We start from the raw sequence: 23,724 nt of genomic DNA on the forward strand, positions 1-23,724 counted from the left end.
TGACTGTGTTTTGATACTGAAGCTTTAAAAAGGTAATTAAGGTAAAATGAAGTCATATAGATGGACCCTAATCCAAAATGACTGATGTCCTCTTAAGAAGGGGAAATTGGGACACAGACACAGACACAGACACACACACACACACACACACACACACACACACACACACACACAGGGAAGAGCAAGTGAAGGCAGCCACCTGTATGCCGAGGAGAGAGCCTGAAGAGCCGTCATCCCTGCCCACACCTGCATCTCAGACTTCCAGGCTCCAGAACTTCAAGAGGAAATAAACATCTGCCCTTGAAGCCCCCCCACCCCCACCCCAGTGTGTGGTAATTTGTCACGGTAGCTTTAGGAAATGAATACATACAGTGAGTTTCCTCTACTAAAACGAAACTGGAAAGCCACGTCCTGGATTGTTGCGCAGGCTGTTTGACCAGTTTGATTGCTTTCCTAAGTTCACTAACCAGGAGGTCAGATGACTTCCCAGGATCAAAGTCAGCTTCCTCTTGCTGTTACTTGGACCACTGATCTGCAGACATTTTCTTCTTCTAACTTCCCCTCCTGTGACTGGGGACATAAATATTAGAGAAACAAAAGCCCAGAATGCTAAGGTTGCCTTTCTCACTTCCTCTTGCCTCTGAACGCAGCATTGCTTTGAATACAGTCATTGTCCTAGGGCACTGAGCAGGGGAGAGAAAGCGGCAGTACCCCCGAGGCCACACCAGCAGGCGGATACAGCGTGTCATGTTTCACCGAGCCATTTTTGGACACAGAAAATGCCAGAATGATGCCTCCTACCCGCCTGGCTGGGACTCTGATCCCAGCCATGGCCTTCCTCTCCTGCCTGAGACCTGAGAGCTGGGACCCTTGTGTGGAGGTACGTGGTTAGTGTCAGCTCATCTCCTATGAGATTTGCCTTGCTTCTGAAAAACTGCTCTCTGCCCAGAACTTTCCACTGTGGATCCCCTGCTAGTTGCCGAATTTCATTTGCAAAAAAGAGTCAAATTACCTTAAGGACTTGAGAAGGCACAGCGACCAAACAATTCATGGTTCCATGGCACCAACAGGTAGCCCATGGGTCATGTCCCATTCAGGACTTTAAGTGCTAATAGGGGCTTTAGGTCAGATCTGCTTAAAATCACTGTGCTTTGACTTCTGGGCTGTGTGATCTTGAAGAAATTATTAAACCTCTCTGAAGCTAGATTTCACATCTATGAAAGCATTATAATAATACCTGCTTAAACAGAGAGCTGTAAGAAGTCTGCTTCCTGTCATTTCCTTCTGCTAGTGGTCTGTGCTCTCAGCTTCAAGCACTCACTTCACCCCTTTCAATGTCAGGAAGGAGTGTGTGAGTGTGAGTGTGTGTGGGGGGGGGGTGTGGGGCGGTGTGTGGGGGGTGTGTGTTTTCTCTTAATAGGGAGAACTTTCTTTTTTTTTTTTTAATTTTTTTAACGTTTTATTTATTTTTGAGACAGGGAGAGACAGAGCATGAACAGGGGAGGGGCAGAGAGAGGGAGACACAGAATCCGAAACAGGCTCCAGGCTCTGAGCTGTCAACACAGAGTCCGACGCGGGGCTCGAACTCACGGAGTGTGAGATCATGACCTGAGCTGAAGTCGGCCGCTCAACCGACTGAGCCACCCAGGCGCCCCAATAGGGAGAACTTTCTAAGTGGATTTCAGACTTGTGGATCTAGCCCTGGTTCCAAAAGATGAAAAGAAAGGAGTTTAGAAAAGAAAAGGGGAGAAAGAGAAATAAAGGCAAAATGGAAAATGAGAAACAAAGATACAAGGGGTGGCGGAAGAAAGAACCATTTAAATGACAGCTAATGCAATGGCTTCTTTCTTTGTGAAATACCAACCAACTTTTGCATAATCTCATTCATGATGGATCTCTTTTGTCCCTCCCCACCCTGTGCATGGACTTTCACAAGTGCTTTGGGAGCCCATGGTAGGACCCAATAACCAAGAGAATGTCCTGGGATTTAATGTGTGACAGGGTCAGAAACTCAAGAAAAGCATAAGCAGTGGTGTGCAGAGATTGAGGGCATGGCGGAAATACCATGGGGGAAATACATACCATATGTAACAAAGACAAATTTGTCATCTCAGAGTCTTCCCTTCCTCCAATTTCCTGCCCAGAGCCCTACTCCTTGTCTCCTCTGTGTCCCTCCTGCTGTTAGGTTAATGGGGATGGTCCTCTAATCAAAGTCACCACTAGATAAAATCACACCTTCCCTTTTCCCACACCCCATATCCTCAGTCTCAAAACCTGTCCAACCCTGCCTATCCCCTAAGTGCCACCCTAGGGCAGGTCCTCAGTTTTCCTGGCCTTGAGTCTTGGATAGTGACTGGTCTCCTGCCTCTGGAGTCCCCCACTCTAATTAACTCTGCACATTTTTGTTTGTTTTATTTGTTGTTTTGCCTAAGTCTCAGTTCCAACAAATTGCCCTCTTAACAACTTGTGATAACTTTTGAGTGCTATTAGGACAGTTTGCTACCCCACGGCCTTTGCACTGGCTTCCTCTAGCTAGAATGCTTTGCTCCTAAATCAGTGCTGCCCAAAGGCAATATCATGTGGGTCACATGATCTTATTTAAACAATAAATGTAACCAACTAAATTTAGCCAAGGTTGTACTTAACTAAATTGTAGCTAAGTTTAAAATGTAGCTTTAAAATTTCTGATAGCCACTTTAAAAAAATAAAAATTGATAAATCTGATTTTAATATTTTTATTTAACCCAATATATTCAAAATATTATTTGAAAATGTAATATATACTAAACTATTAATAAAATATTTCACAGCCTTTCTGTGGCACAGAGGGTTTGAGATTTAGTATGTATTTTACATTTAATGTACCTCTCAATTTAGACTGTTTCTCATCCTCAATAGCCGTGTGTAGCTAGTGGCTACCATGACGGAAAGTGCAGTTTTAGTTATCATCATGACTTAATCCCTCACTTCATATTTCTGCTAAAATGTCACCTCCTCTTGGAAGTGTTCCTTGATCACCTCATGTAGAACTCCCTATGCCCCATATTTGCCTCTAATCTCTATGACGATTTACTTTTTATAGCACATCATTAAATACTTTTTGTGTATTTGTTCACTATTTTTCTGTCCTTTTAAAATGGAATCTATAAGTGAAGGATAACATTGCTGATTTTATTTATCACTATATCCCAGCATTTTGTGCTGGTCTCAGTCTATCAATAACCAATGTTGGGTTGGACCAGCCCTTGTGGTTCTTTTGGATTGTAAGGTACCTTTCAGCAATAACCATCTGGAAACTTTGAAAAACTAAAAATTTATAACTTATAAGACCTGGAAATTATATAGCACATGTAGGGCCACACATGTGGCCTCAATATTGAGGGTAGAGAGAAAAACTGCTCAAGCATGTGGGGTTCTGTTTTTACTGGGGTTGAGAATGGGGCCTTAGGGTTTCCCTGGCTCCCTTCTTAGTGGTGAATTTAAAACATAACAGCAGGGAGTTAAAGGGAGGAGGTAGAGGGGGAAAAAAAAGAAGGCTCAGTGGGGGAAGAAGTCCTGGCTCTACCTAGTCATGTGGCTGGTGCTGTGTTTATCTTAGCCCTCTTCGAAGCTGATGCCTCCCCCAATTAAAGCTTAAACCAGACACCTGAATTACAAGAAATGCCTACTGTCAAAGCTTAGACTATACCCAGTACCTAGCACATAGAAATTGCTCAACTTACATATTTTAGATGATTAAAAATACTGCCACAGGGCTCTATCTTCCCCACTGGATTAGGATCCATTTCTCCCACTATGGACCAGCCGCTCTGAAATAGTTTCCATCCTTTTCTTGCTTACATTATTCTCTCCTTCTTTCTCTTTCCACATATCCAAATCTTGCTCATCCTTGAAGACCCACCTTGAAACCTTCTCATTCTCAGAGGCCTTCTATAATCCCTGGATCCAGAATTGACCTCTACCATTTATGTGCCAAAGGAACTATTTTGGGGAAAAAAAATTTCCAGGCCTGGTTTACGGTCCATTACACTAGTGTGAGTTGTGTTCCTATCTTAGCTCTTCCTCTAGACTGTAAGCTTCTTGAAGTCTGGAGCCATTTCACACTGGTCTTTGTACTATCCGTAGCACTTAGATAAAATGGCTACAATTTGGATTTAAGCAAATCTTCATTCAATCAGGTATTCTCTCATTTAGTCAATAAATACTTAGTGAGCATTCACCATTTGCCAGGCATAACTGTGAGTGCTGGAGACATAGCAGAGGGTGAGAATATCAAAGCTCACAATGTAGTGAGGGTAATGAACAAGACACATGGTACAATCACATAGACAGTGTAATGTTAGATGGTGATACAGCCTGCGAAGGCAGATGACAGAGCGTAAGGAAAGGATGCCTGGTACCATCCTCTATGAGACAGTATGGTCTGGGAGGCTCCTACAGGGGATAGCATTTCCAGAGACATGTCCATCGATGAAGTGAAGAGCTGCACACGTGACCTGTAAGACCTTATGCAGATTATTCCATCACTCTGACTTCTTCTTCTTTAAAAGGTTTATTTGAAGATTAAAGTATATAACATGTAAGAAATAGGCCCACATATGGTAGGGGATTAATAATAACTAATAACAATAAATGTTAACATGTATTGATCATTTACACTGTAATAGGCTTTGGGATAATCTCTTCAAATACCTTATTTCATTTAATCCTTTTAACAGATTCTATTTTGGTTTGGTTTTAAACAGAAAACCAAAATTAGTGGCTTAAGCAAGAAATTTTGTTGAATAAATCAGAGAATTCAGAAATTAAATGGGAAGTTAGAGAACAAGGCCTACAAAGAATTTGGGAAATATGATGGAAACAAGCATAGGAACCAAGGGAGCATAAAGTACTTGGCCTTATTTGCTAGGTTACACCACTGAAGTCCAAGCATCTGAAGGATTTTTCCCCATGTCTGTGTGACCTACTCAAAGGTCAATCAGCCAAAAAAGAGAATGCAACTGGCAAAAATTGAGTTATGACTATGAAGTCCAGGCACCTGAACTGATAGTCTTCTCGAGGCTGTATACAATTGTGGGGTACTTGGTGTAAAAAAAGGTTTTGCCCCAAATCCCATGGAACACTGGGGTGAAACTCAGGGCTTCTGGACTCCAGAGCCTTAGCCTTTCAGCAGTTGATTCCCTTGCTTCTCCCTAAATGCTGCCATTGTGATAGCAGAGGTTAGAAAACAGGACATAGGAAGTTGTCTCCCCTTCCAAATCTAGAGTAAGAGATTTTATAAAGTGAGTGGATAAATGAATGAATGAATGAGTGGATGGATGGATGGATGAAAGATGGTTGGATGGCCCCAGTCCAGGAGGTCTCCATGGGTCTGGCCTAGGAGAAGGGTGTGGAGAGGGCAGTCCATTGAGGTGCATGTATTAAGACACTGTATCTAATATGTGATCATTGCAGGTGGTTCCTAACATTACTTACCAATGCATGGACCTGAATCTTCACAAAATCCCCGACAACATCCCCTCATCAACCAAGGACCTGGACATGAGCTTTAACCCCCTGAGAAATTTAGGCAGCCATAGTTTCTCCAACTTCCCAGAACTGCAGGTGCTGGATTTATCCAGGTAATGACAGATTTTACACACGGCACAAGGTGAAATGCTCATTGTTCTATCATTTTGTTCTTATGTCAGGAGTCTCCTCTTTATTCACTTAGTCATTCAACAGGTATCTTATTTGCTGTATAACTTTGGACAAGCCCCTTCCTTTCTCCAGGTCTCAGTGGCCTCATCTGTGAAATGAGTACCTGGACAAGACAATTTCTTTTTTTTTTTTTTTTTAATTTTTTTTTTTCCAACGTTTATTTATTTTTGGGACAGAGAGAGACAGAGCATGAACGGGGGAGGGGCAGAGAGAGAGGGAGACACAGAATCAGAAACAGGCTCCAGGCTCCAGGCTCCGAGCCATCAGCCCAGAGCCCGACGCGGGGCTCGAACTCACGGACCGCGAGATCGTGACCTGGCTGAAGTCGGACGCTTAACCGACTGCGCCACCCAGGCGCCCCTGGACAAGACAATTTCTAAGAACAGTTCTATCTTTCGATTTTAGGACAGGGGAGAAAATTGACTCAAACTCTTTCACCAGCAGATATTTATTGAGTACTATTTGCTATATAGTATAGAGTCTACTAGGAAATAAAAGTTTATTGATATATACAACTCCAGCTATTAAAGAGGGCATACACACTTGAATGAAGTAACATATTAAAATCCTGAGCATGATGTTAGGCCCATAGTAGGCATTCAATAAATGTTACTTGATTCTGATTTGGGATTTTTGAACCTGAGATAAGCATGGGAATACGCACCAGTAAGTGATAAACTATGTGCCAACTAGAGGCAAAATGTTGTGTCGTTCAAAAGAGAGGCCTTCTCTGCAGTGGGTAATCAAGACAGATTTCATGAACTGAGTAGGATTCAAAAAAATATCTAGAATATTGAAAGTGTGATAGAGATAGGGAAGTAGGAAGATATAAGTAACCCAAGAAGAAAGATGACAAGATCAAAGAAAAATATCTGCTGTAAGAAAGAACAGTGACTAAGATTTTTCTTTTCTGATTCAGGGAAATGTAACATTTATTAGGGCAGGTGAAATTATTATCATTATTTTGGGGAGAGAATTGGATTCTAAAATTATTTTCATCATCAGGGCCTTACTTTAAAATGTACTAGATAATGGATCATATTCTATATAAGAGTTTGGGGAAAATGCAGAAGCATTTATATATATGGCTATTTATTATAGAAACTTTTAATAAATTCTAAGACCATAGCATGAAAACCTTCTTTAGAGCAGATCTTTATATAGAAAGAAGAGGGGACACCTGATGTTTTATACTCTAACTTGGACAGTGAAAGTGTGTAACAAAGAGGGAATGGAGCGTTTTGAAAGGCAGTGGGGGTTGAGGAGAGAGCTCTGTGGGGCTCAGAAGACCTGAGCCAGATCTTCCTCCAACATTTACAGCCACATGGACTGAGGCATGTCACTTGATCTCCCTGAGTCTCAGTATTCTTATCTGTGAAACAGAAATGATGAAACTTACCACACAGGGCTAAATGTGATCATGGATGTTAACATGCATATATATTAAAAACCTTATAAGGCAGACTTTGTAAGAATAAAAATATTACTATTGTTATAGCACTTCATTAGTTTCTGAACTTCATTTTTCTGAATAAGACCTTTTCAAGAACTATAATTAAGATAAACAGATCACCCCTCCCCTTTTTTAAAGCAAGAAGTAGTTTCTCATCAGACCATGTGTTTTATAAGGAATACTTAAGGAACTTTTCTCAGAGGCCTTAACTATGTGCCTCAAGAGAGGCCAGCTCTCTCTCTCTTGATTACAGTTTAGGGCAAGGACAAACACAGTATTGTAGACATCCTTTCCCTTCTCATATCCCTTCACAATGTTCACATATAGTGATTCAACTAGTCCTCTAGGATGCTTTATAATAGACCAGGCACCCTGTTATTCTTATGGAAACCTACTGACACATGTATTTGCTTTTTTGGACAAGGAAACTGAAGTACAGAGAGTTTAAGTAATGTATCTACATTCACTCTCTATGTTTTGTAGAGCTTGCTGCAGCAGAGATTCATAGTCACATCTGCTGCTTCCAAGTTAAATGTTCTCTTCATCTTAATGCTCTGTTTCTCTAAAGTGATGAGCCCCCTTTGATGAGACAGAGCAACAGCAAGACCTCTCCAGTCATCTGATGCACACAGCAATATACATAAGTTTATAGGTTACAACATCCTATAACTGAAAGTAACTTGAGAAATAATCAAGTTTAGCTGCCTCATTTAGAAAGGTGATAACTGAGGTCCAGAGAGGAAGTTTCCAAAATCATGTGATATGAGAGAGAGGACATCAAAGACACCAGAGCCAAGATATCTTGCCCACTTTTCCAGTATTCTTTCTATAGCATCTTCCACCTTCTATTGAATTACCAATCGATAACAAAAGCTTGGGCCAAAATGCTTTGATTACCCATGACCCACATGGAGGGGATAGGACAAGTGGAGAAATTGTTAACGTGATTCAGGTTGGACTAGGAAATAACTCACTTGCAAATTGTAACTGTCATGCACTTGTAGGACTGGCAGGTGTTTACCATTGACTTGCCATTCATTGGCTGGATAAGAACCTTGTCTGTAGGACACCTCTATGAACACTGTATACAGCATGGCTTCCGTTTCTCTGGAGATAAAATTCAAAATCCTTTATCCAGTCTTGAAGCCTTTGCTTTGTATCCTCCTTTCTCCACAAGTTCGTCTCACACTCCTCCACTTCCCTCTCTGTACTCCAGACACAGAAGCAGTTTCTTATGGTTCCTGTATCATGGCTGTTGCCTACCTCAGACTCACTTCCTTTTCTTGGTAATCCTTACTCATCTTTCAGGTTTCTACTCATCTTTCAGGTTTCAACTTAAGTGCTCTCATGGAAGCCTGCTCTGGTCCCCTCTGTCTAGGTACATTCCTTCCATATAAGGTTTCATAGTATACTTTCCTTTTCTTCCATACAACTCACTCCCATCACCTGTTACTACTAACATTTACCTGTGATAACCACAACTTTCAAATATCTAGCTATCATACATGGAGAACTCTGCATAGACATTGAGGGTAACACAAATGTGTAATTTTTTATGTCTTTAAAATTGACATTGACCGGTTATTTAGCATGCCTAACAACTAACAGCTATCCATATCATCTGTGCCAATCTGATGGACAATCACAATTATGTATGGCAGGAAATAGCTAAAGTTAATCCAAGGTGGTTACATACTCTATCAGCCATACAGTCTTCACGTATCCCAATTATTGATCTTTAACTGACTTCTTTCTGATGGATGTGTTGCCTCTGCTTAGCACATGTGCCTAGTGTGCTAAAAAGAGTTTGTCATTGTGTCCAGCGTAATAATACTGCATCTGTGGGGTTTCTTATTTGCTCGTGTCATGATCTGTCCTGCTTCATGTCTTTGTCGATGGCATAGATCATATGGCATGTCACATCTGTGTGAAGAGCTAGGTGACTGGGATGGTTACTCCATTTTGAGTTTTGATTCAGCAGAAATATTATATAATCTGTATCTCTTTTCCCTGTAGGTGTGAAATTCAAATAATTGAAGATGATGCATATCAGGGCCTAAACCACCTCTCCATCTTGATATTGACAGGAAATCCTATCCAGAGGTTATTCCCAGGAGCTTTTTCTGGACTATCAAGTTTACAGACGCTGGTGGTTGTGGAGACAAATATAGCATCTCTAGAGGACTTCCCCATTGGACATCTCAAAACGTTGAAGGAGCTTAATGTGGCTCACAATCTTATCCATTCCTTCAAATTACCTGAATATTTTTCTAACATGCCCAACCTTGAGTATTTGGATCTTTCCAATAACAAGATCCAAAATATTTATCATAAAGACTTACAGGTTCTACATCAAAAGCCTCTACTCAACCTTTCTTTAGACTTGTCCCTAAACCCTTTAGACTTTATCCAACCAGGTGCCTTTAAAGAAATTAAGCTCCGTGAACTGACTTTGAGAAGTAATTTTAATAGTACAGATGTAATGAAAGCTGCTATTCAAGGTCTGGCAGGTTTACAGATCCATCAGTTGGTTCTGGGAGAATTTAAAAATGAAAGGAACTTGGAAAGATTTGACAAATCTATCCTGGAGGGACTGTGCAATTTGATCATAGAAAAATTCCGGATAGCATACTTTGACGAGTTCTCAGAGGATGCTATTGACTCATTTAATTGTTTGGCAAACGTTTCTACCATTTCTCTGGTGCATCTGTATTTCAACGGGCTAAAACAGCTCCCTAAAAATCTCGGATGGCAACGGTTAGAATTGGTTAACTGTGAATTTGAACAATTTCCCACATGGAAGCTGGACTCTCTCAAGGAGCTTGTTTTCTCTGCCAACGAAGTTGGGAACACTTTTACTCAGGTTAAGTTGGAAAGCCTTGAGTTTCTAGATCTCAGTAGAAATGACTTTAGTTTCAAGAGCTGCTGTTCTGAGAAAGATTTGGGGACAACCAGACTGAAGCATTTAGATCTAAGCTTCAACAATATTATTACCATAAGTTCAAACTTCTTGGGCTTAGAACAGTTAGAATATCTAGATTTCCAGCATTCCAGTTTGAAACAGGTCAGTGATTTTTCAGTATTCCTACCCCTCAAAAACCTCCGTTATCTTGATATTTCTTACACTCACACCCAAGTTGCTTTCCATGGCATCTTCAATGGCTTGATCAGCCTCCAAATCTTAAAAATGGCTGGCAATTCTTTCCAGGACAACTTCCTTCCAAATATTTTCATGGAGCTGACTAACTTGACCATTCTAGACCTCTCTGATTGTCAGCTGGAACAGGTGTCCCGAGTGGCATTTAACTCACTCCCTAAACTTCAGTTGCTAAATATGAGTCACAACCACCTCTTATCATTGGATACACTTCCTTATGAACCTCTTCACTCCCTCCAGACTCTGGACTGCAGTTTTAATCGTATAGTGGCCTCTAAGGAGCAAGAACTACGGCATTTTCCAAGTAATCTATCTTCCTTAAATCTTACTCGGAATGATTTTGCTTGTGTTTGTGAACACCAGAGTTTCCTGCAGTGGGTCAAGGACCAGAGGCAGCTCTTGGTGAAAGTTGAACAGATGGTGTGTGCAAAACCTTTGGACATGCAGGGCATGCCCATGCTGAATTTTAGGAATGCTACCTGTCAGGTGAGCAAGACCATCATTACTGTGTCGGTTTTCACTGTACTCTTGGTTTCTCTGGTGGTGGTTCTGGTGTATAAGTTCTATTTCCACCTGATGCTTCTTGCTGGCTGTAAAAAGTATAGCAGAGGTGAAAGCACCTATGACGCCTTCGTTATCTACTCAAGCCAGGACGAAGACTGGGTGAGGAATGAATTGGTAAAGAACTTGGAGGAGGGGGTGCCCCCTTTTCAGCTCTGCCTTCACTACAGAGACTTTATTCCTGGTGTGGCCATCGCCGCCAACATCATCCAGGAAGGTTTCCATAAAAGCCGGAAGGTTATCGTCGTGGTGTCCCAGCACTTTATCCAGAGTCGGTGGTGCATCTTTGAGTATGAGATTGCCCAGACTTGGCAGTTTCTGAGCAGCCGTGCCGGCATCATCTTCATCGTCCTGCAGAAGTTGGAGAAGTCCCTGCTGCGGCAGCAGGTGGAGCTGTATCGCCTTCTCAACAGGAACACCTACCTGGAGTGGGAGGACAGTGTCCTGGGGAGGCACATCTTCTGGAGACGACTCAGAAAAGCCTTGCTGGATGGTAAACCACGCAGTCCAGAAGGAATGGCAGATGCAGAAGGCAGCTAGCGTGGAAGAGTAACCTCTGCCTGAGGAGGAAACACTCTTGCAGTGCTTGTTGCCCAGCTTGACCCAGTACCTTCGTTCACTGAATGAGAATTAAATGCTGTGACATACCTGGCGCTGTGCCAAGGGCAGATGATTCAGTGGCGCCCGAGGAACCCAGGACTGCTGACCTCATGGGGTTTACAGTGCAGGGGGAGTAAGTACTGTGCTAAATTACAGAATCTCCAGGTGGATGTTTCAACCAAATCAGCTAAGGAGTCCACGGCAGGGAAAGTCAACTCAACACTCACCCCATCAAACTGAATTAGACCCAAGACCCTGGGCCCTAGTGAAATCAGAAGAAGGTATCGTTCTTCACCTGAGTCTTCTGAATGGAAACTACCTCATGTTCTACATTTTAGCCAGCTTAAATTTAACTGAATGAGGTCTTTACTCACTTTTCCCTTTTCTATCGAATGCAATTTAAATTCCACTTGATAACTCAGAAGGCTCCTGATTGAGACCACCTCCCCTCCAATTTCAACCTGTTTCCTTACGTAGGCTAAAGTCTGTAACTAACTCCGAAGGAAATCTGAGTAATACATATCCACAAACATCCTGGTCTTTCTTTTGTATGTTCCAAATATTAACTAACTGTGCCTGATATATTTTTGTTTTTATAAATCTAGTTCTCATTTTTCATGTCTTCTCTATAAACTCTTACCATAAATAAGGCTTTTAGAGACATGCTAGAAATTTCCATATTTAAGCACTATCATTCAAGAAAATATGTGAAATTCACTCCATCACTTTGTCGCTTGATGTCACTCTAAAGTTATTAACTACTAAGTCATGACTGTCATGAAGGAAGCATTACAATGATTTTGTTTAAAGTGGCACTTTTTGTAAGAGAGAGGGACAAGTCCAAATTCCTGGTCTTATAAAGAGCAATTCAGGCTAAGGGCAGGCCAAGAAATGGGATGGCCTCAGGAGGTCATTTTTTTGATGGTCCTAGAAACATATGGCTGATACAGTTGAGGTGACCACATGACGAGAGCTGCAGCAGTCTCTTCCACAGCAGATGAATATTGCCTGACAGGACATTGATGCCTTCAGGGATTGTGAAACAGGTTAAGGTGGGGAGCATACATTGTGGCTTCCTGTTGGGTATCACTCTGTGACCACATTTAGGAAGGAGTGGATGTTATGACTGAGAAAATAATGTCACTGAGGGTAAAGTGGGTCATGTTGAGGAGAATTCTTCGAAGAGCACGCACTTATCTTCCCCAGAATGGTACATTCAAAGGAAGATCAGTGAAGACACTTGGAAAATATGCTTGTCAAAACTGAAAACATGGCCACACCCAAGAGTGTGCTTGTGACGGAGTGTTTCAGAGTGCATTTTCATTGCAATATAGTGGGAGGTGTTGCACACAGCTGGGTAGTGAAAGTGGATAGTGGATCTATGTATTTGTGCATGTCTCTAAGTATCACTGTCTGCGTGTGGATGCAAGAGTTTGTGTGTGTGTCTGTGTGATTGTCTGTATGGAACAGTGTGATTATATTGCAAGGGGAATATGTGACTGATGTGAATGTCTACAGCTGTTGCTTTATTATTTTTATTATTTTTTAACGTTTATTTACTTATTTTGAGACAGAGAGCAAGCGGGGGAGGATGAGAGAGAGAATCCCAAGCAAGTTCCATGCTGTCAGTGCAGAGTCCGATGTGGGTCTCCATCTCAGGAACTGTGAAATTGTGACCTGAGCTGATATCAAGAGTCGGATGCTTAACCGACTGAGACATTCAGGTGCCCCTACAGCTGTCTGAGATAGGTTCTCTACTCTTGTGTTTGTATGTGATTACTTATATACAAATGTCTACATTAGATTCTGAGTATGCCTGAAGGCATGTGTTTTCTGTGCGTGTCCACGCTATAGTGAGTGTGTGTTTTGCACATGTGTGTTAGTTCAAGCAAACATACAAGACTCTAAGGAGGAAAATCAAAATGTAACTAGAGTGTTTCTTGTATACAAGGCTGATGCTGGCCTTCTTCCCATCAGCCTCCTCTCCCAGATGGGAATTCAGAAAATTGCAGGTGAGGTACACCAGAAAGGAAAGAAATGATACGATGGAAATGTAAGGGGAGGAAAGAAGAAAGTCAGGCCTAGGGCAAATTCTTTGCAGCTACTTAAGTCCTCTGGATTGAAAAGACATGAAGAGTGGAATAGAGAGAAAGTAATACTAATTGGAATGCCTTAAATTTGTGTAATACCTCACAACTTGGAATATAGTCACACAATTAGGACCACATATAAATTTCTTATCATTGAGGTGAGGTAGCAGGTTAAGAGTTAGTTTCCTCATTTTACTGACATTAAACCTGAAGTTAAAGGAAGTAAATTTATTGTCAATAGGCCACAGTGTAAATGAACGGCAGGACGTGGACTTGGGCCTCCAGCCTCCTCAGGGCAGCTCAGTTGTCTACTACACCCCACTGCTTCATGCTGAGAGTTGGTAAAACAAGAAGTGAAACCCCTGTAGTTTTCTGTGTGGTTGACGCTAGTCAAGGGTTTTTCACCGAAACCATGAATCTTTAGGCAAATACATATGCAATACATATTATATATCAAATGATTTACTTATAACACATTTCTTTCCATAAAGGATGTGAGGGAGATTCAAATGGGCAATAAGGCTAACCGATTAGAACCAGAAAAGCTGGACAAAGAATGAAAAGGGGAAAGGAAGACACTAAGCGTAAGGTTTAGCATACTGTTTCCCATTCAACCGTTGGAAAGACCCCCCCCCCTACCCCCCGCTGGTGTTTTGGGTAGTGTGGCTTCTGGAGAAAGCCAAAATTCAGATTCACCATGTATCCTGTATGCTTTGGGCTTCACTTTTATGAGAGCCGAGCCAACTCAAATACAAAATGAGGGTAGAATATTATTCTGTAAACTGTTGTAAGTATTCAAAATAATTGCACATATAAGGGATACTACTTTTATGGAGGAGTGATCCTCTGGGACTTTATGCAGGGCGAACAGAAAGAAACACTAAGTGGTCTTCTCAAAAACAATATTTTAGCAATTGCTGTTTTCCCAAACTGTGGGACCACAGGAAGACTGTAACTGTAATCAGGCAGTTTCTTTCTGACTTGGCCTCCACCCACAGGATTGTCAGAACCCTAGACCCCTTCTGGACTTTATCACCTTTCTAGAAATCACCAGCAGGTCCTTGGAGGGTCTTACATAAACACAGTTCTCACAAAAATGACTGACTGCTCTGTGAGGGCAGAGGGCATGTGCATTCATCCTTTGCTGCTCCAGCCCTGAGGTCAATGGCCTGCACACAGCAGACAGAACAACATCTGTCTATTTGAAGAATTAATGAGTGAATGAAGAACCATCTCCAGAGGGGATGTTGTCCTTTGCACCTCCTGGTCAAGGCCCCCAGGTCCCAGGCCACTGTTCTCTGCCACCCATGCAGCATCTGGGGCTCTAGCTTTCCATGGCTACTTCCTGTCTCTGTTGTTGTCTGCATAGATGGTCTCAACTATTTCCTCCACTCGGTTCCTTAACTCCAAGTATCCCAAAAGTTACTTTGCAGAAGAGAGGAAGAGGAGTTACAATAGTTACTTACCCGTAGTGGCTATTTTTAGGTCCTACTCTACTGCTTTATGTATGATATCTAATTTAAATTCCCATACCATGACTATGAGATTGATTCTGGTGATATCAGCATTATTACCCATTAGGAAACAAAGACTTTGAAACTGTAAGTAACGCACCCAAAGTCACATAGCTAGTAGTAAATGCACAGCTTGGATTTAAAACAAGTCTCTCTGAAATTAAAAGTCAGCTATGCTAGACGGTTTCTCTAATGGCTTCCTTCTATTTCTTATAGAGATTTTAGTACTACTGTTCTTTATTTTTATTTTCTCTTTGTTATGGCCAGCACTCAACACCAGAACTGAGCTACGATGGTGAAACCAAAGGATGGGTGTTGGGCCAAAGGTTAAACTGTGTAAGAGACAGCAGGCTGTCCATGAAATCAACCATTTCCTCCCATGATGCTGGACTAAGCCCTTCTCACTTCAATGCTCTTTTCCAATAGAGGACATTCTTGTCCATGAGGCTCCCAGGGCTTTCAAGCAAATAGGCCCATCCAAATGGCCTTCCAGATGGGCCCAGCTGATTCTGTATTTATAGCAATTACCTACCACCCTGTACTCAGTGATCCTTTCTGCCACATGGCTTTATATATGGCCATTCCTTTCAGTGTCTTCATTAAATGACCTTGGAAAGCAACTTGATATAAAGCTGATATAGTCTGAGTTCATCAACTTTAGCAATGTATCTTGACACAGGATTTAAGCTGGACAGTCTGGAGGAGGAGCAACATAGCATGAACCTTGCACTGGGTTTCCTACTGGCACTGTTATTCTCCCTTCTTTTGGCTTAGATAAACGAGAGGACCCCAATAGCTCAGAGTCTGAGAGTGTGAATTTCAGCCTACCACCTAAAACACTAAGAGTCTATTTTGCTAACTAAAGAAGAATATAGATGCTTTGAAAATCAGAAGTGGCTAGAAAGTCTGACTTTTACTTTCTTCTCGTGGAACATTCTAGCTGTTGTTACTAAATATAGGGGGTGTAGATAAAAACAAAATTCTATGTGGACCTGTTTATGGAGCTGTAAGCCCAGTAGATGTGTATGGTGCACTTGGGTTTGGATCCTGGTTCTGCCACACTTTCACAGTATAATTTTTTTTGAAATTTTTAGTTTAATTTATTTGCTTTTAATTTTTTAAATGTTTATTTATTTTTGAGAGAGAAAGAGACAGAGCATGAGCTGAGCAGAGGAGGGGCAAAGAGAGAGAGGGAGACACAGAATCCAAAGCAGGCTCCAGGCTCTGAAGCTGTCAGCACGGAGCCCTGACACGGGGCTCGAACTCATGAACTATGAGATCATGACTTGAGCTGAAGTTGGTTGCTTAACCAACTGAGCCACCCAGGTGCCCCTCGCGGTATAATTTGGAACCAGTTTCTTATGCTAATTCTCATTCCTTTTCTTGAGTGGCAAGGGTAAGTAAGTTTCTCCTGTGCTACAGGGCTATTATGAAGATAAAAGAGAGAGTGAAAGGGAGACACAGCACAACCCTAAATTTACCCACTTGAAGGGTCCACCTGAAGAATAGGTAATATCCCAAGCCTCACATGAAGTTGACATAGAAACCTGGCATCCTGAAGTTCTCTAAGGCAGGAGTCTTACTCAAGAAATTGAATCTCGGGGAGGGAGAATGGAAAGAGAACACAGGAAGAGCCCTAGCTCTGAAACACACTGAATTACCAGATGCTGCTGCCAGAATTTACAAAGGGGCAAAAGCCATATTCTGTTTATTTTTAATGCAGCAGAATCCTGCTGTAGCGGACAGCGAACCACCTGGGAGGGTAGAAAGTGAGATCTGGTCTAGGCGCTCTATTTACTTGTTATGTGACCATGGGAAAGCCATTAAAGCGCCTTGGAGACTCAGATTTCAATACATAAAATAGGAGTAACAGTACCTTCTTGGCAGACCTTGGGGGGCTATAATGATAATGCTGACAATAATAATGTTACCTTTATTTTTAAAATATTTTTTAACATTTATTTATTATTGAGAGACAGAGAGAGGCAGAGCATGAGCATGGGAGGGACAGAGACGGGGGGGAGACACAGAATCTGAAGCAGGCTCCAGGCTCTGAGCTGTCCGCACAGAGCCAGACACAGGGCTCGAACCCACAAACCACGAGATCATGACCTGAGCTGAAGTCGGATGCTTGACTGACTGAGCCGCCCAGGCTGTTAGTTAAAATGATTTAACTAACCAATCATTTCATGCAAAGGCTTTGTCTGTACTAACTCATTTGCTTTGTCACATCAATGAATTAAGAAGATACTAGTTATTTCAAATTTACAGATGAGAAGACTGACACTTAAAGATATTCTCTAATGTGTCACCTGCTAACAAATGTGAGTTCTGTGGTTAGGATGTAAGGCCACATCCACTTCATAGCAAGGTCTATTTAATACTGTTCTGTACCAGAGCACGGTCCTCTCAAAAAAAAAAAAAAAAAAAAAAAAAAAAAAGCATAAAACTTCCTATCTCACCATCATAATTTTGACTGATATTAACCAAAGGGAATTATTACTATTGCTACTTTTGGATATTAATACCATAGCCATATGAGCCTGGGAAAAAGTGAACCAAAGATATGCATGATTAAAGCTGTTTAACAATGGACAAATCAAGCCCAGTAGATGATGATTTTCCTGAAAACAACAGCCTTAAGTAGCTGTATCATTTCTTAGTCAGTCTGACTTCCTGAATGGAATCACAGACTGGTGATTTAACAGAGGTTATGGGGGGAAGTTCCAAAAGCTAAGGACCTTCTGGCTGGTTGGAATAAAATCACACACCCTTAAGGAGATCCCCAAGCTTTCTAATTCAAAGTGAAACCCTGTGGCATAAGTAGTTGATCAAAAGCAACCAAATACACTGAGCACCATGCATTCTCTTCTGATTGCTACTGATCCCCTGTGAGTTAGGTACTACTCTCCCCATTGCTAAAATGGATGCTCAGAGAGGATGAGCCACTCATCCAAGGTCACACAGTTTATAGTATTAATAATAACTGACATTTGCTTTTTTCTTCCCCTCGGCCTGTGCCTGAGACTGTTCTAATCAGTGTATTAATTCACTTAATTGTTAAAATGACCCTAGTGGCCAAGTACTTGGTAGCTAAGCTACCAAGTTTTGCCATTTCTCAGATTAAGAAACTGAGGGGCAAATGTGAATTGTCCAGTTGGAAGGTGGGGTGGATAGTGTGTGAACCCAAGCTGGCCTGATTCCCAGGGCTACATTCCTTCCGCCATGTAACAACTGCCATGGTGCCCTGGCTACTCTACCATGGGGAGAAGGACTGAAGGATAATGTAGACAAGGTCAGTAACCCCCATGCCATCTAGAAATGGAAAGTTTAAAAGGCAGTGTCTGCTCCTCGCCTTGATCTCTGCAGAAATAGAGATGATACCTCCCTGTGACAGTGCTAAGTGACAATTCTGAGTGTAAATGTGGTTTTTGGCACAAATTGTCCTGTCCTAATAGTCTTGATTATAATTATAAAATAATGGGTTTCTGAAAGGCTGCAAGCAGTTCTGGGAATGGCAATAAGGGTTTGGAAACGACATGTTGTTTATGCGAGAAGTGTTTTGTTGAAAATTAAACCCACGTTTAGGAGAAAGGATTGTGTTGTATGCTCTTAAGAAACTAACTCACTATGTAATTAAATCAAAACCAGTCAGTTGCCATTTTGAGCTCTTGTCTCACACTAATGACACCCTGTTTCCCACGAGCCAAGCAACATGACTGACCTAAAAAAAACCAGCCTGGATCTTATCCACTGCCCCCAAGAACCTCGCTCCTCTATTTCCCTGGGGGCCCTGTGAGATGCGGTTGCAAAGCCCATCTTCTTCAGGGGATTCTATCTTCTCTTTCCCTTTAGATTCTTGTTGGTCTTCTCACCTCCACACAAAGAAAGAATGAGCACTTACTGTTAAAGGGATTTTCTGGGAGGCACTATATGGAAATAAGGAGTTTTTAAAAAAGGGATGTGAAAAAGTTTTAGAGGCTCTGAACTTCTCACAAAATCCCCAGAGAAACTGTCTCTGACTTCATTTCTTAGAAGGGTAACAGAAGTGTCTCTTCTCTGTTCCAAGATCCCAAAGTTAGATTAAGCTACTAAATCTACCATGTTTTCTTGGGTCTCTAGGTCACTCTATCTGTTCTATGTTCTTCTAGCATCTTCCCTCACCCTTCATTTGTACTCAATCTATTTCCACCAAGGACTTTAGGCAGTTTACAATTGAGATAGTTTTAATAGAACTATTAAACATGGAAACAGTGTATCAAGATGATGAAGTTTACCACCTCCAGCTTTTTAAAAAGCGCTTGGCTTAAGAATCACTTGAGGACGTTAATTATCTATTTCCATCCATTTTTCTAGATGTGTTTATGATCTTTATTGTTGAAAATTCTGATTTAGTATCAGAGATGGGGCTTAAGGAATCTGTATTTTGAAAGGTTGCCCAAGTGATTTTAAGGCACAGACAGATCTGAGAATGACAGTCATAATAGAAAATGGAGGATAATACCCCACATTTAATATGGTTACTGGTTTTGTCCTTGAGATTTATTGCTACTGTTCATAACAGCCAAGGCAAGGTCAACGGGATGGAATATGTGATCCTTCTTATCAAGGGAAATAAGACACTCCCTATTGGTCAGACAGTTTCTTTCTTTCACACTGTATAGTTATTCCCCTCATCCTCCCAGGTCAGACCCGATGGGATGCTAATGGTGGCCTAGTTGATTCTGAGCTTACAATATCCATTTATTTATTTATTTATTTATTTATTTTTTTTATAAATTTTTTTTTCAACATTTATTTATTTTTGGGACAGAGAGAGACAGAGCATGGACGGGGGAGGGGCAGAGAGAGAGGGAGACACAGAATCAGAAACAGGCTCCAGGCTCTGAGCCATCAGCCCAGAGCCTGACGCGGGGCTCGAACTCACGGACCGCGAGATCGTGACCTGGCTGAAGTCGGACGCCCAACCGACTGCGCCACCCAGGCGCCCCACAATATCCATTTAGATCTTGTGACCTAGGCTCTTGCCCACTTCTCCTAGTTACTCCTAGTGTGGTTCCGATTTTCCTTCTTCACGCTCTAGAATAGCTGAGACCCGGCATAAGCTTATACCAGAAACATGTCATGGTCTGTTCTGGGCTGTCTGAGCCATCTGCTGCCAACTCTGGTTTTCTGATTTTTATTGCAAAATAAATAAAAATAAAACCTGCCCACTGTACTTTCACAAACCGACCACTCAGCTTGCCTTTGACAATCAAGATTCCAAAAATAGTTTTCTCTGGGAAACACCAGGATCTCCAACGCAAAGACTAGCTGAGTCATTGCCAGTCTTCCCAGGAACCTCTTTTTCAATAGTGTTGGGAGACAAGTGGGGCAGTGAGCACTGAAGGTTGGTATTCAGTAGATTTTGTCCTTTAAGGCTGAGATCCTGAATCCTCTGGTGGAGTGTACTGTTCCCCAGTGGGGAGGTATTTGCTGTAGAAACTTTCCAACTGCAAAGAGCACTTTTGAAATTCATGGCAGAGAGCAACTCTCTGGCTAGAGCTGTGTATCCTTTACACACATCATCTTTGGCTGGATTGGCCGTAGTTGCAATGTCTCGTCCAGGTCTGGGAACTAACCCCAAAGAGCAGGGAACACCCTTCTCAGTTATTAGAATATTTGCTGCTGAGATTAGGTAAGTAAGCAGAGGCAGCAGTCGTGTGGGTGAGAGCTTTGGCCTGGATTCAAGTCTCTCGTCTATGAAATGAGACACTGGGGCTGTGTCAGCATTTTCCAAAGTGTGGTATGTTGGTAATCGAGATGATTTTATGCAGTTAACACATGAGTATGCTACCTTTAATGATTATCTATATATTCTCATGTTTTTTTTTCCTACTTATGATAGGTTGTGTGAATAGTAAGGAATATGATCCCTTAAAAATATTTTTAAGTTTATAATGCAAGCCTTTTTAGGAAAAAATCAAGAACAAAAACAGAAAACAAAATGAATAATGCAAGAGGTACGCAGATGTGGAAAAAAAATTGATATTGCATGAGAAAGTTTGCCTATTGGAAAGCAATGGACCAAATGGCTGCTGAGGGTCAGGCCAGCTCTCTGACATTCTAGTATGTTCACTTCTCCAGGACTATTTCCTTATCTCTAAAATGCAGGGGTTGGAGTAAATGTCCTTTATGGCCATTCTATCTATGATTCCAGGCATAGCTCCATCGTACAGATGTTCTATCACCCTTAACATGTGGTTCTAGCATCTTAAAACTTGTGATATTGTATGAAAATGGGAGACTCAACAGTGAATTCAGGGTTTATTCATGCATTTATAATTTCCCCCATTCGCCCTCATTTCTGGTAAAGGCTCAGCTATCAACCGAGTTGAGTGGCAGGTGAAAGACTATGGAAGAAGGGATTAGGACAACTGGATGGTGCACTGACCTCACCACTATCTGTTTAACAAACAGCTTCTCGATCTCTTTGTCCCTTGGTGTCTCTTTGTCCATGGGGTGCATGGTTTATACAGGCACTTTGACAGATAGGAATCACTTGCATGAATCAAATGGAACAGAGGATTCAAGAAAGTTCATGCAAGTGGTATGTAAATCAGAAAAGTTAGTATCACACTGGATTGAAAAGTCCTTGAAGGGAGGGTTTCTCTTCCAAATTGTATGGTTCAATTGTATAAACCAAGAATACCTCCCAGCTTTCCCACTCATTTAAAAAGCTGCAAAATTGGGGCGCCTGGGTGGCGCAGTCGGTTAAGCGTCCGACTTCAGCCAGGTCACGATCTCGCGGTCCGTGAGTTCGAGCCCCTCAGGTCACGATCTCGCGATCTCGCGGTCCTGAGTTCGAGCCCCGCGTCAGGCTCTGGGCTGATGGCTCAGAGCCTGGAGCCTGTTTCCGATTCTGTGTCTCCCTCTCTCTCTGCCCCTCCCCCATTCATGCTCTGTCTCTCCCTGTCCCAAAAATAAATAAACGTTGAAAAAAAATTAAAAAAAAAAGCTGCAAAATTAACACATGTGTCAGTTTTATAAGACTCTTCCATATTTTAGCAACATGTTACTTGGCTACTTTGAATTACCTTAAGGAGAAAACTGCAGTTTGTCTAAATCCAGGCACCTCCTTGCACTACAATGCTTGCTATTATCCTTCCCCTTTGCCGCACTTGACATGTAAAGTGATATCTCACAAGCTCCCAAACAGTTAGCTATGGAGGCACGGTCTGACCCCTGGTGTTTTCCACCATCTGCGAATTCTTGCCAGTTAAGAGTAAACACTCTGTGTAAATTTCATAATTGGCGCTTGATAATAGCAGAGACCTCTGGTTACTCATTCCTTCCTGCTCTCTTTCTTAAAATGCCATCCACGATTATCCCTTCTATCCTTCTATCACCGTGGGGCTGCTATCACCCCTCAGCCATATGCCACCGCAAACAGCCACCAAAGATGCACTCAGTGGCCAGGCTGCCAGACCTTCCAGGCACTTTCCCTTCTCAAGTGGCGAGGTCAAGCCGCCGCCTTCCCACGCTGTGGCATCTTCCTCTAAATCATTCTTCCTCCTTTGCCTGCTGCAGGCCCCTGTCTTTGCCCTTTTCTGGTTCCCAGAACAGTTTTGAAAAGAAACTTGTCCAATTATCTGGTGTTCAATTCTGGTGCCATTCTCATCTGTCTAAATGTCACTTCGATCTTCCTTCCTTCGCACCTTCTTACTGGGCACAAAGTCGGTGCTTGCCCGGGAAGTCCTGTCTCCCACTCTGTCGTGAACTGCCAGTATCCTGCCTTCTCGGTTTTTGAATTTCTTTCTCCCTTTACTCTTTCCCTTCCCTTCTTATCTGTGAACTCCATTACCTGCTTCTGCACGTGACAATGCCTATTGCATTCCCCAAAGAATGTGCCTTTTCTTCTTCTAACATATTGGGAAGAATGCGAGCTCGGGAATCAGATCTGTTTTCTGATGCCAAGGCTTAGAGAACCTGTCTTGTTCACCTCAGCGGTAAAATGAGTATACTGAGACCTACCTACCTCTCAGATTTGTTGGCAGTTTCATTAGCTAGAGTAAAGCTCTCACTTTCCTTTATCTCCTTGAGAGTTGTCCTTATTTTATTAATCCTTCCATCTGTTACTTACGGAGAAGCTACCCTACGGTGGCACACTGCAAGGCACGTGAGGTGGCAGATAAACAACAAGACATGTTCCCGAAGTTGTGGGGTTAAAATTCAAGTTGGTTAGCGAGATGTGCCAACAAATAATTAACACACACACACACACACACACACACACACTCTTAAGCCAACATGGCGGGGGGGGGGGTTGTTCTGCTTAGAAGCAATCACGGAAGGCTTTACAGAGGAGGTGCTATTTGACCTAGACATTTAAAAAAAATTTTTTTTTTAATGTTTATTTATTTTTGAGACAGAGAGAGACAGAGAATGAATGGGGGAGGGTCAGAGAGAGGGAGACACAGAATCTGAAACAGGCTCCAGGCTCTGAGCTGTCAGCACAGAGCCTGGCGCGGGGCTCGAACTCACGGACCGCGAGATCATGACCTGAGCCGAAGTCGGCCGCTTAACCGACTGAGCCACCCAGGCGCCCCTTGACCTAGACATTTTAAAAGACTAGCTCTGCAGGTGGATCATAGTGGAGGCTGAGGAAAA

The 23,724-nt window shown here is 42.2% G+C and overlaps 1 protein-coding gene across 2 annotated transcripts; it reads left to right on the forward strand.

Annotated features, from left to right (window-relative positions):
- The first annotated feature begins 418 nt into the window (after positions 1–418).
- Positions 419–12,089, forward strand: TLR4 (toll like receptor 4). 2 transcript variants are annotated; one of them, XM_045467871.1, is made up of 3 exons: positions 419–880; positions 5,455–5,621; positions 9,170–12,089. In XM_045467871.1, exons 1-3 carry the CDS (start codon positions 788–790, stop codon positions 11,409–11,411), a joined length of 2,502 nt encoding a protein of 833 aa, XP_045323827.1. In that variant the 5' UTR covers positions 419–787; the 3' UTR covers positions 11,412–12,089. The 2 variants fall into 2 exon arrangements, with proteins under 2 accessions (XP_045323827.1, XP_045323828.1); XM_045467872.1 differs by lacking the exon at positions 419–880 and having other exon boundaries at positions 5,513–5,621; positions 9,241–12,089.
- The last annotated feature ends 11,635 nt before the right edge of the window (positions 12,090–23,724 follow it).

The sequence above is a fragment of the Leopardus geoffroyi genome, chromosome D4 (genome assembly GCF_018350155.1).
Source record: "Leopardus geoffroyi isolate Oge1 chromosome D4, O.geoffroyi_Oge1_pat1.0, whole genome shotgun sequence".
NCBI classification, from domain to species: Eukaryota; Metazoa; Chordata; class Mammalia; order Carnivora; family Felidae; genus Leopardus; species Leopardus geoffroyi.

Bases quoted from the DNA above. Each gene is read 5' to 3' on its own strand.
- TLR4 (XM_045467871.1), top strand. From the start codon at position 788: ATGATGCCTCCTACCCGCCTGGCTGGGACTCTGATCCCAGCCATGGCC. The intron at 881-5,454 runs GTACGTGGTTAG...TGATCATTGCAG, and splicing joins GCTGGGACCCTTGTGTGGAG to GTGGTTCCTAACATTACTTA. The intron at 5,622-9,169 runs GTAATGACAGAT...TTTTCCCTGTAG, and splicing joins CAGGTGCTGGATTTATCCAG to GTGTGAAATTCAAATAATTG.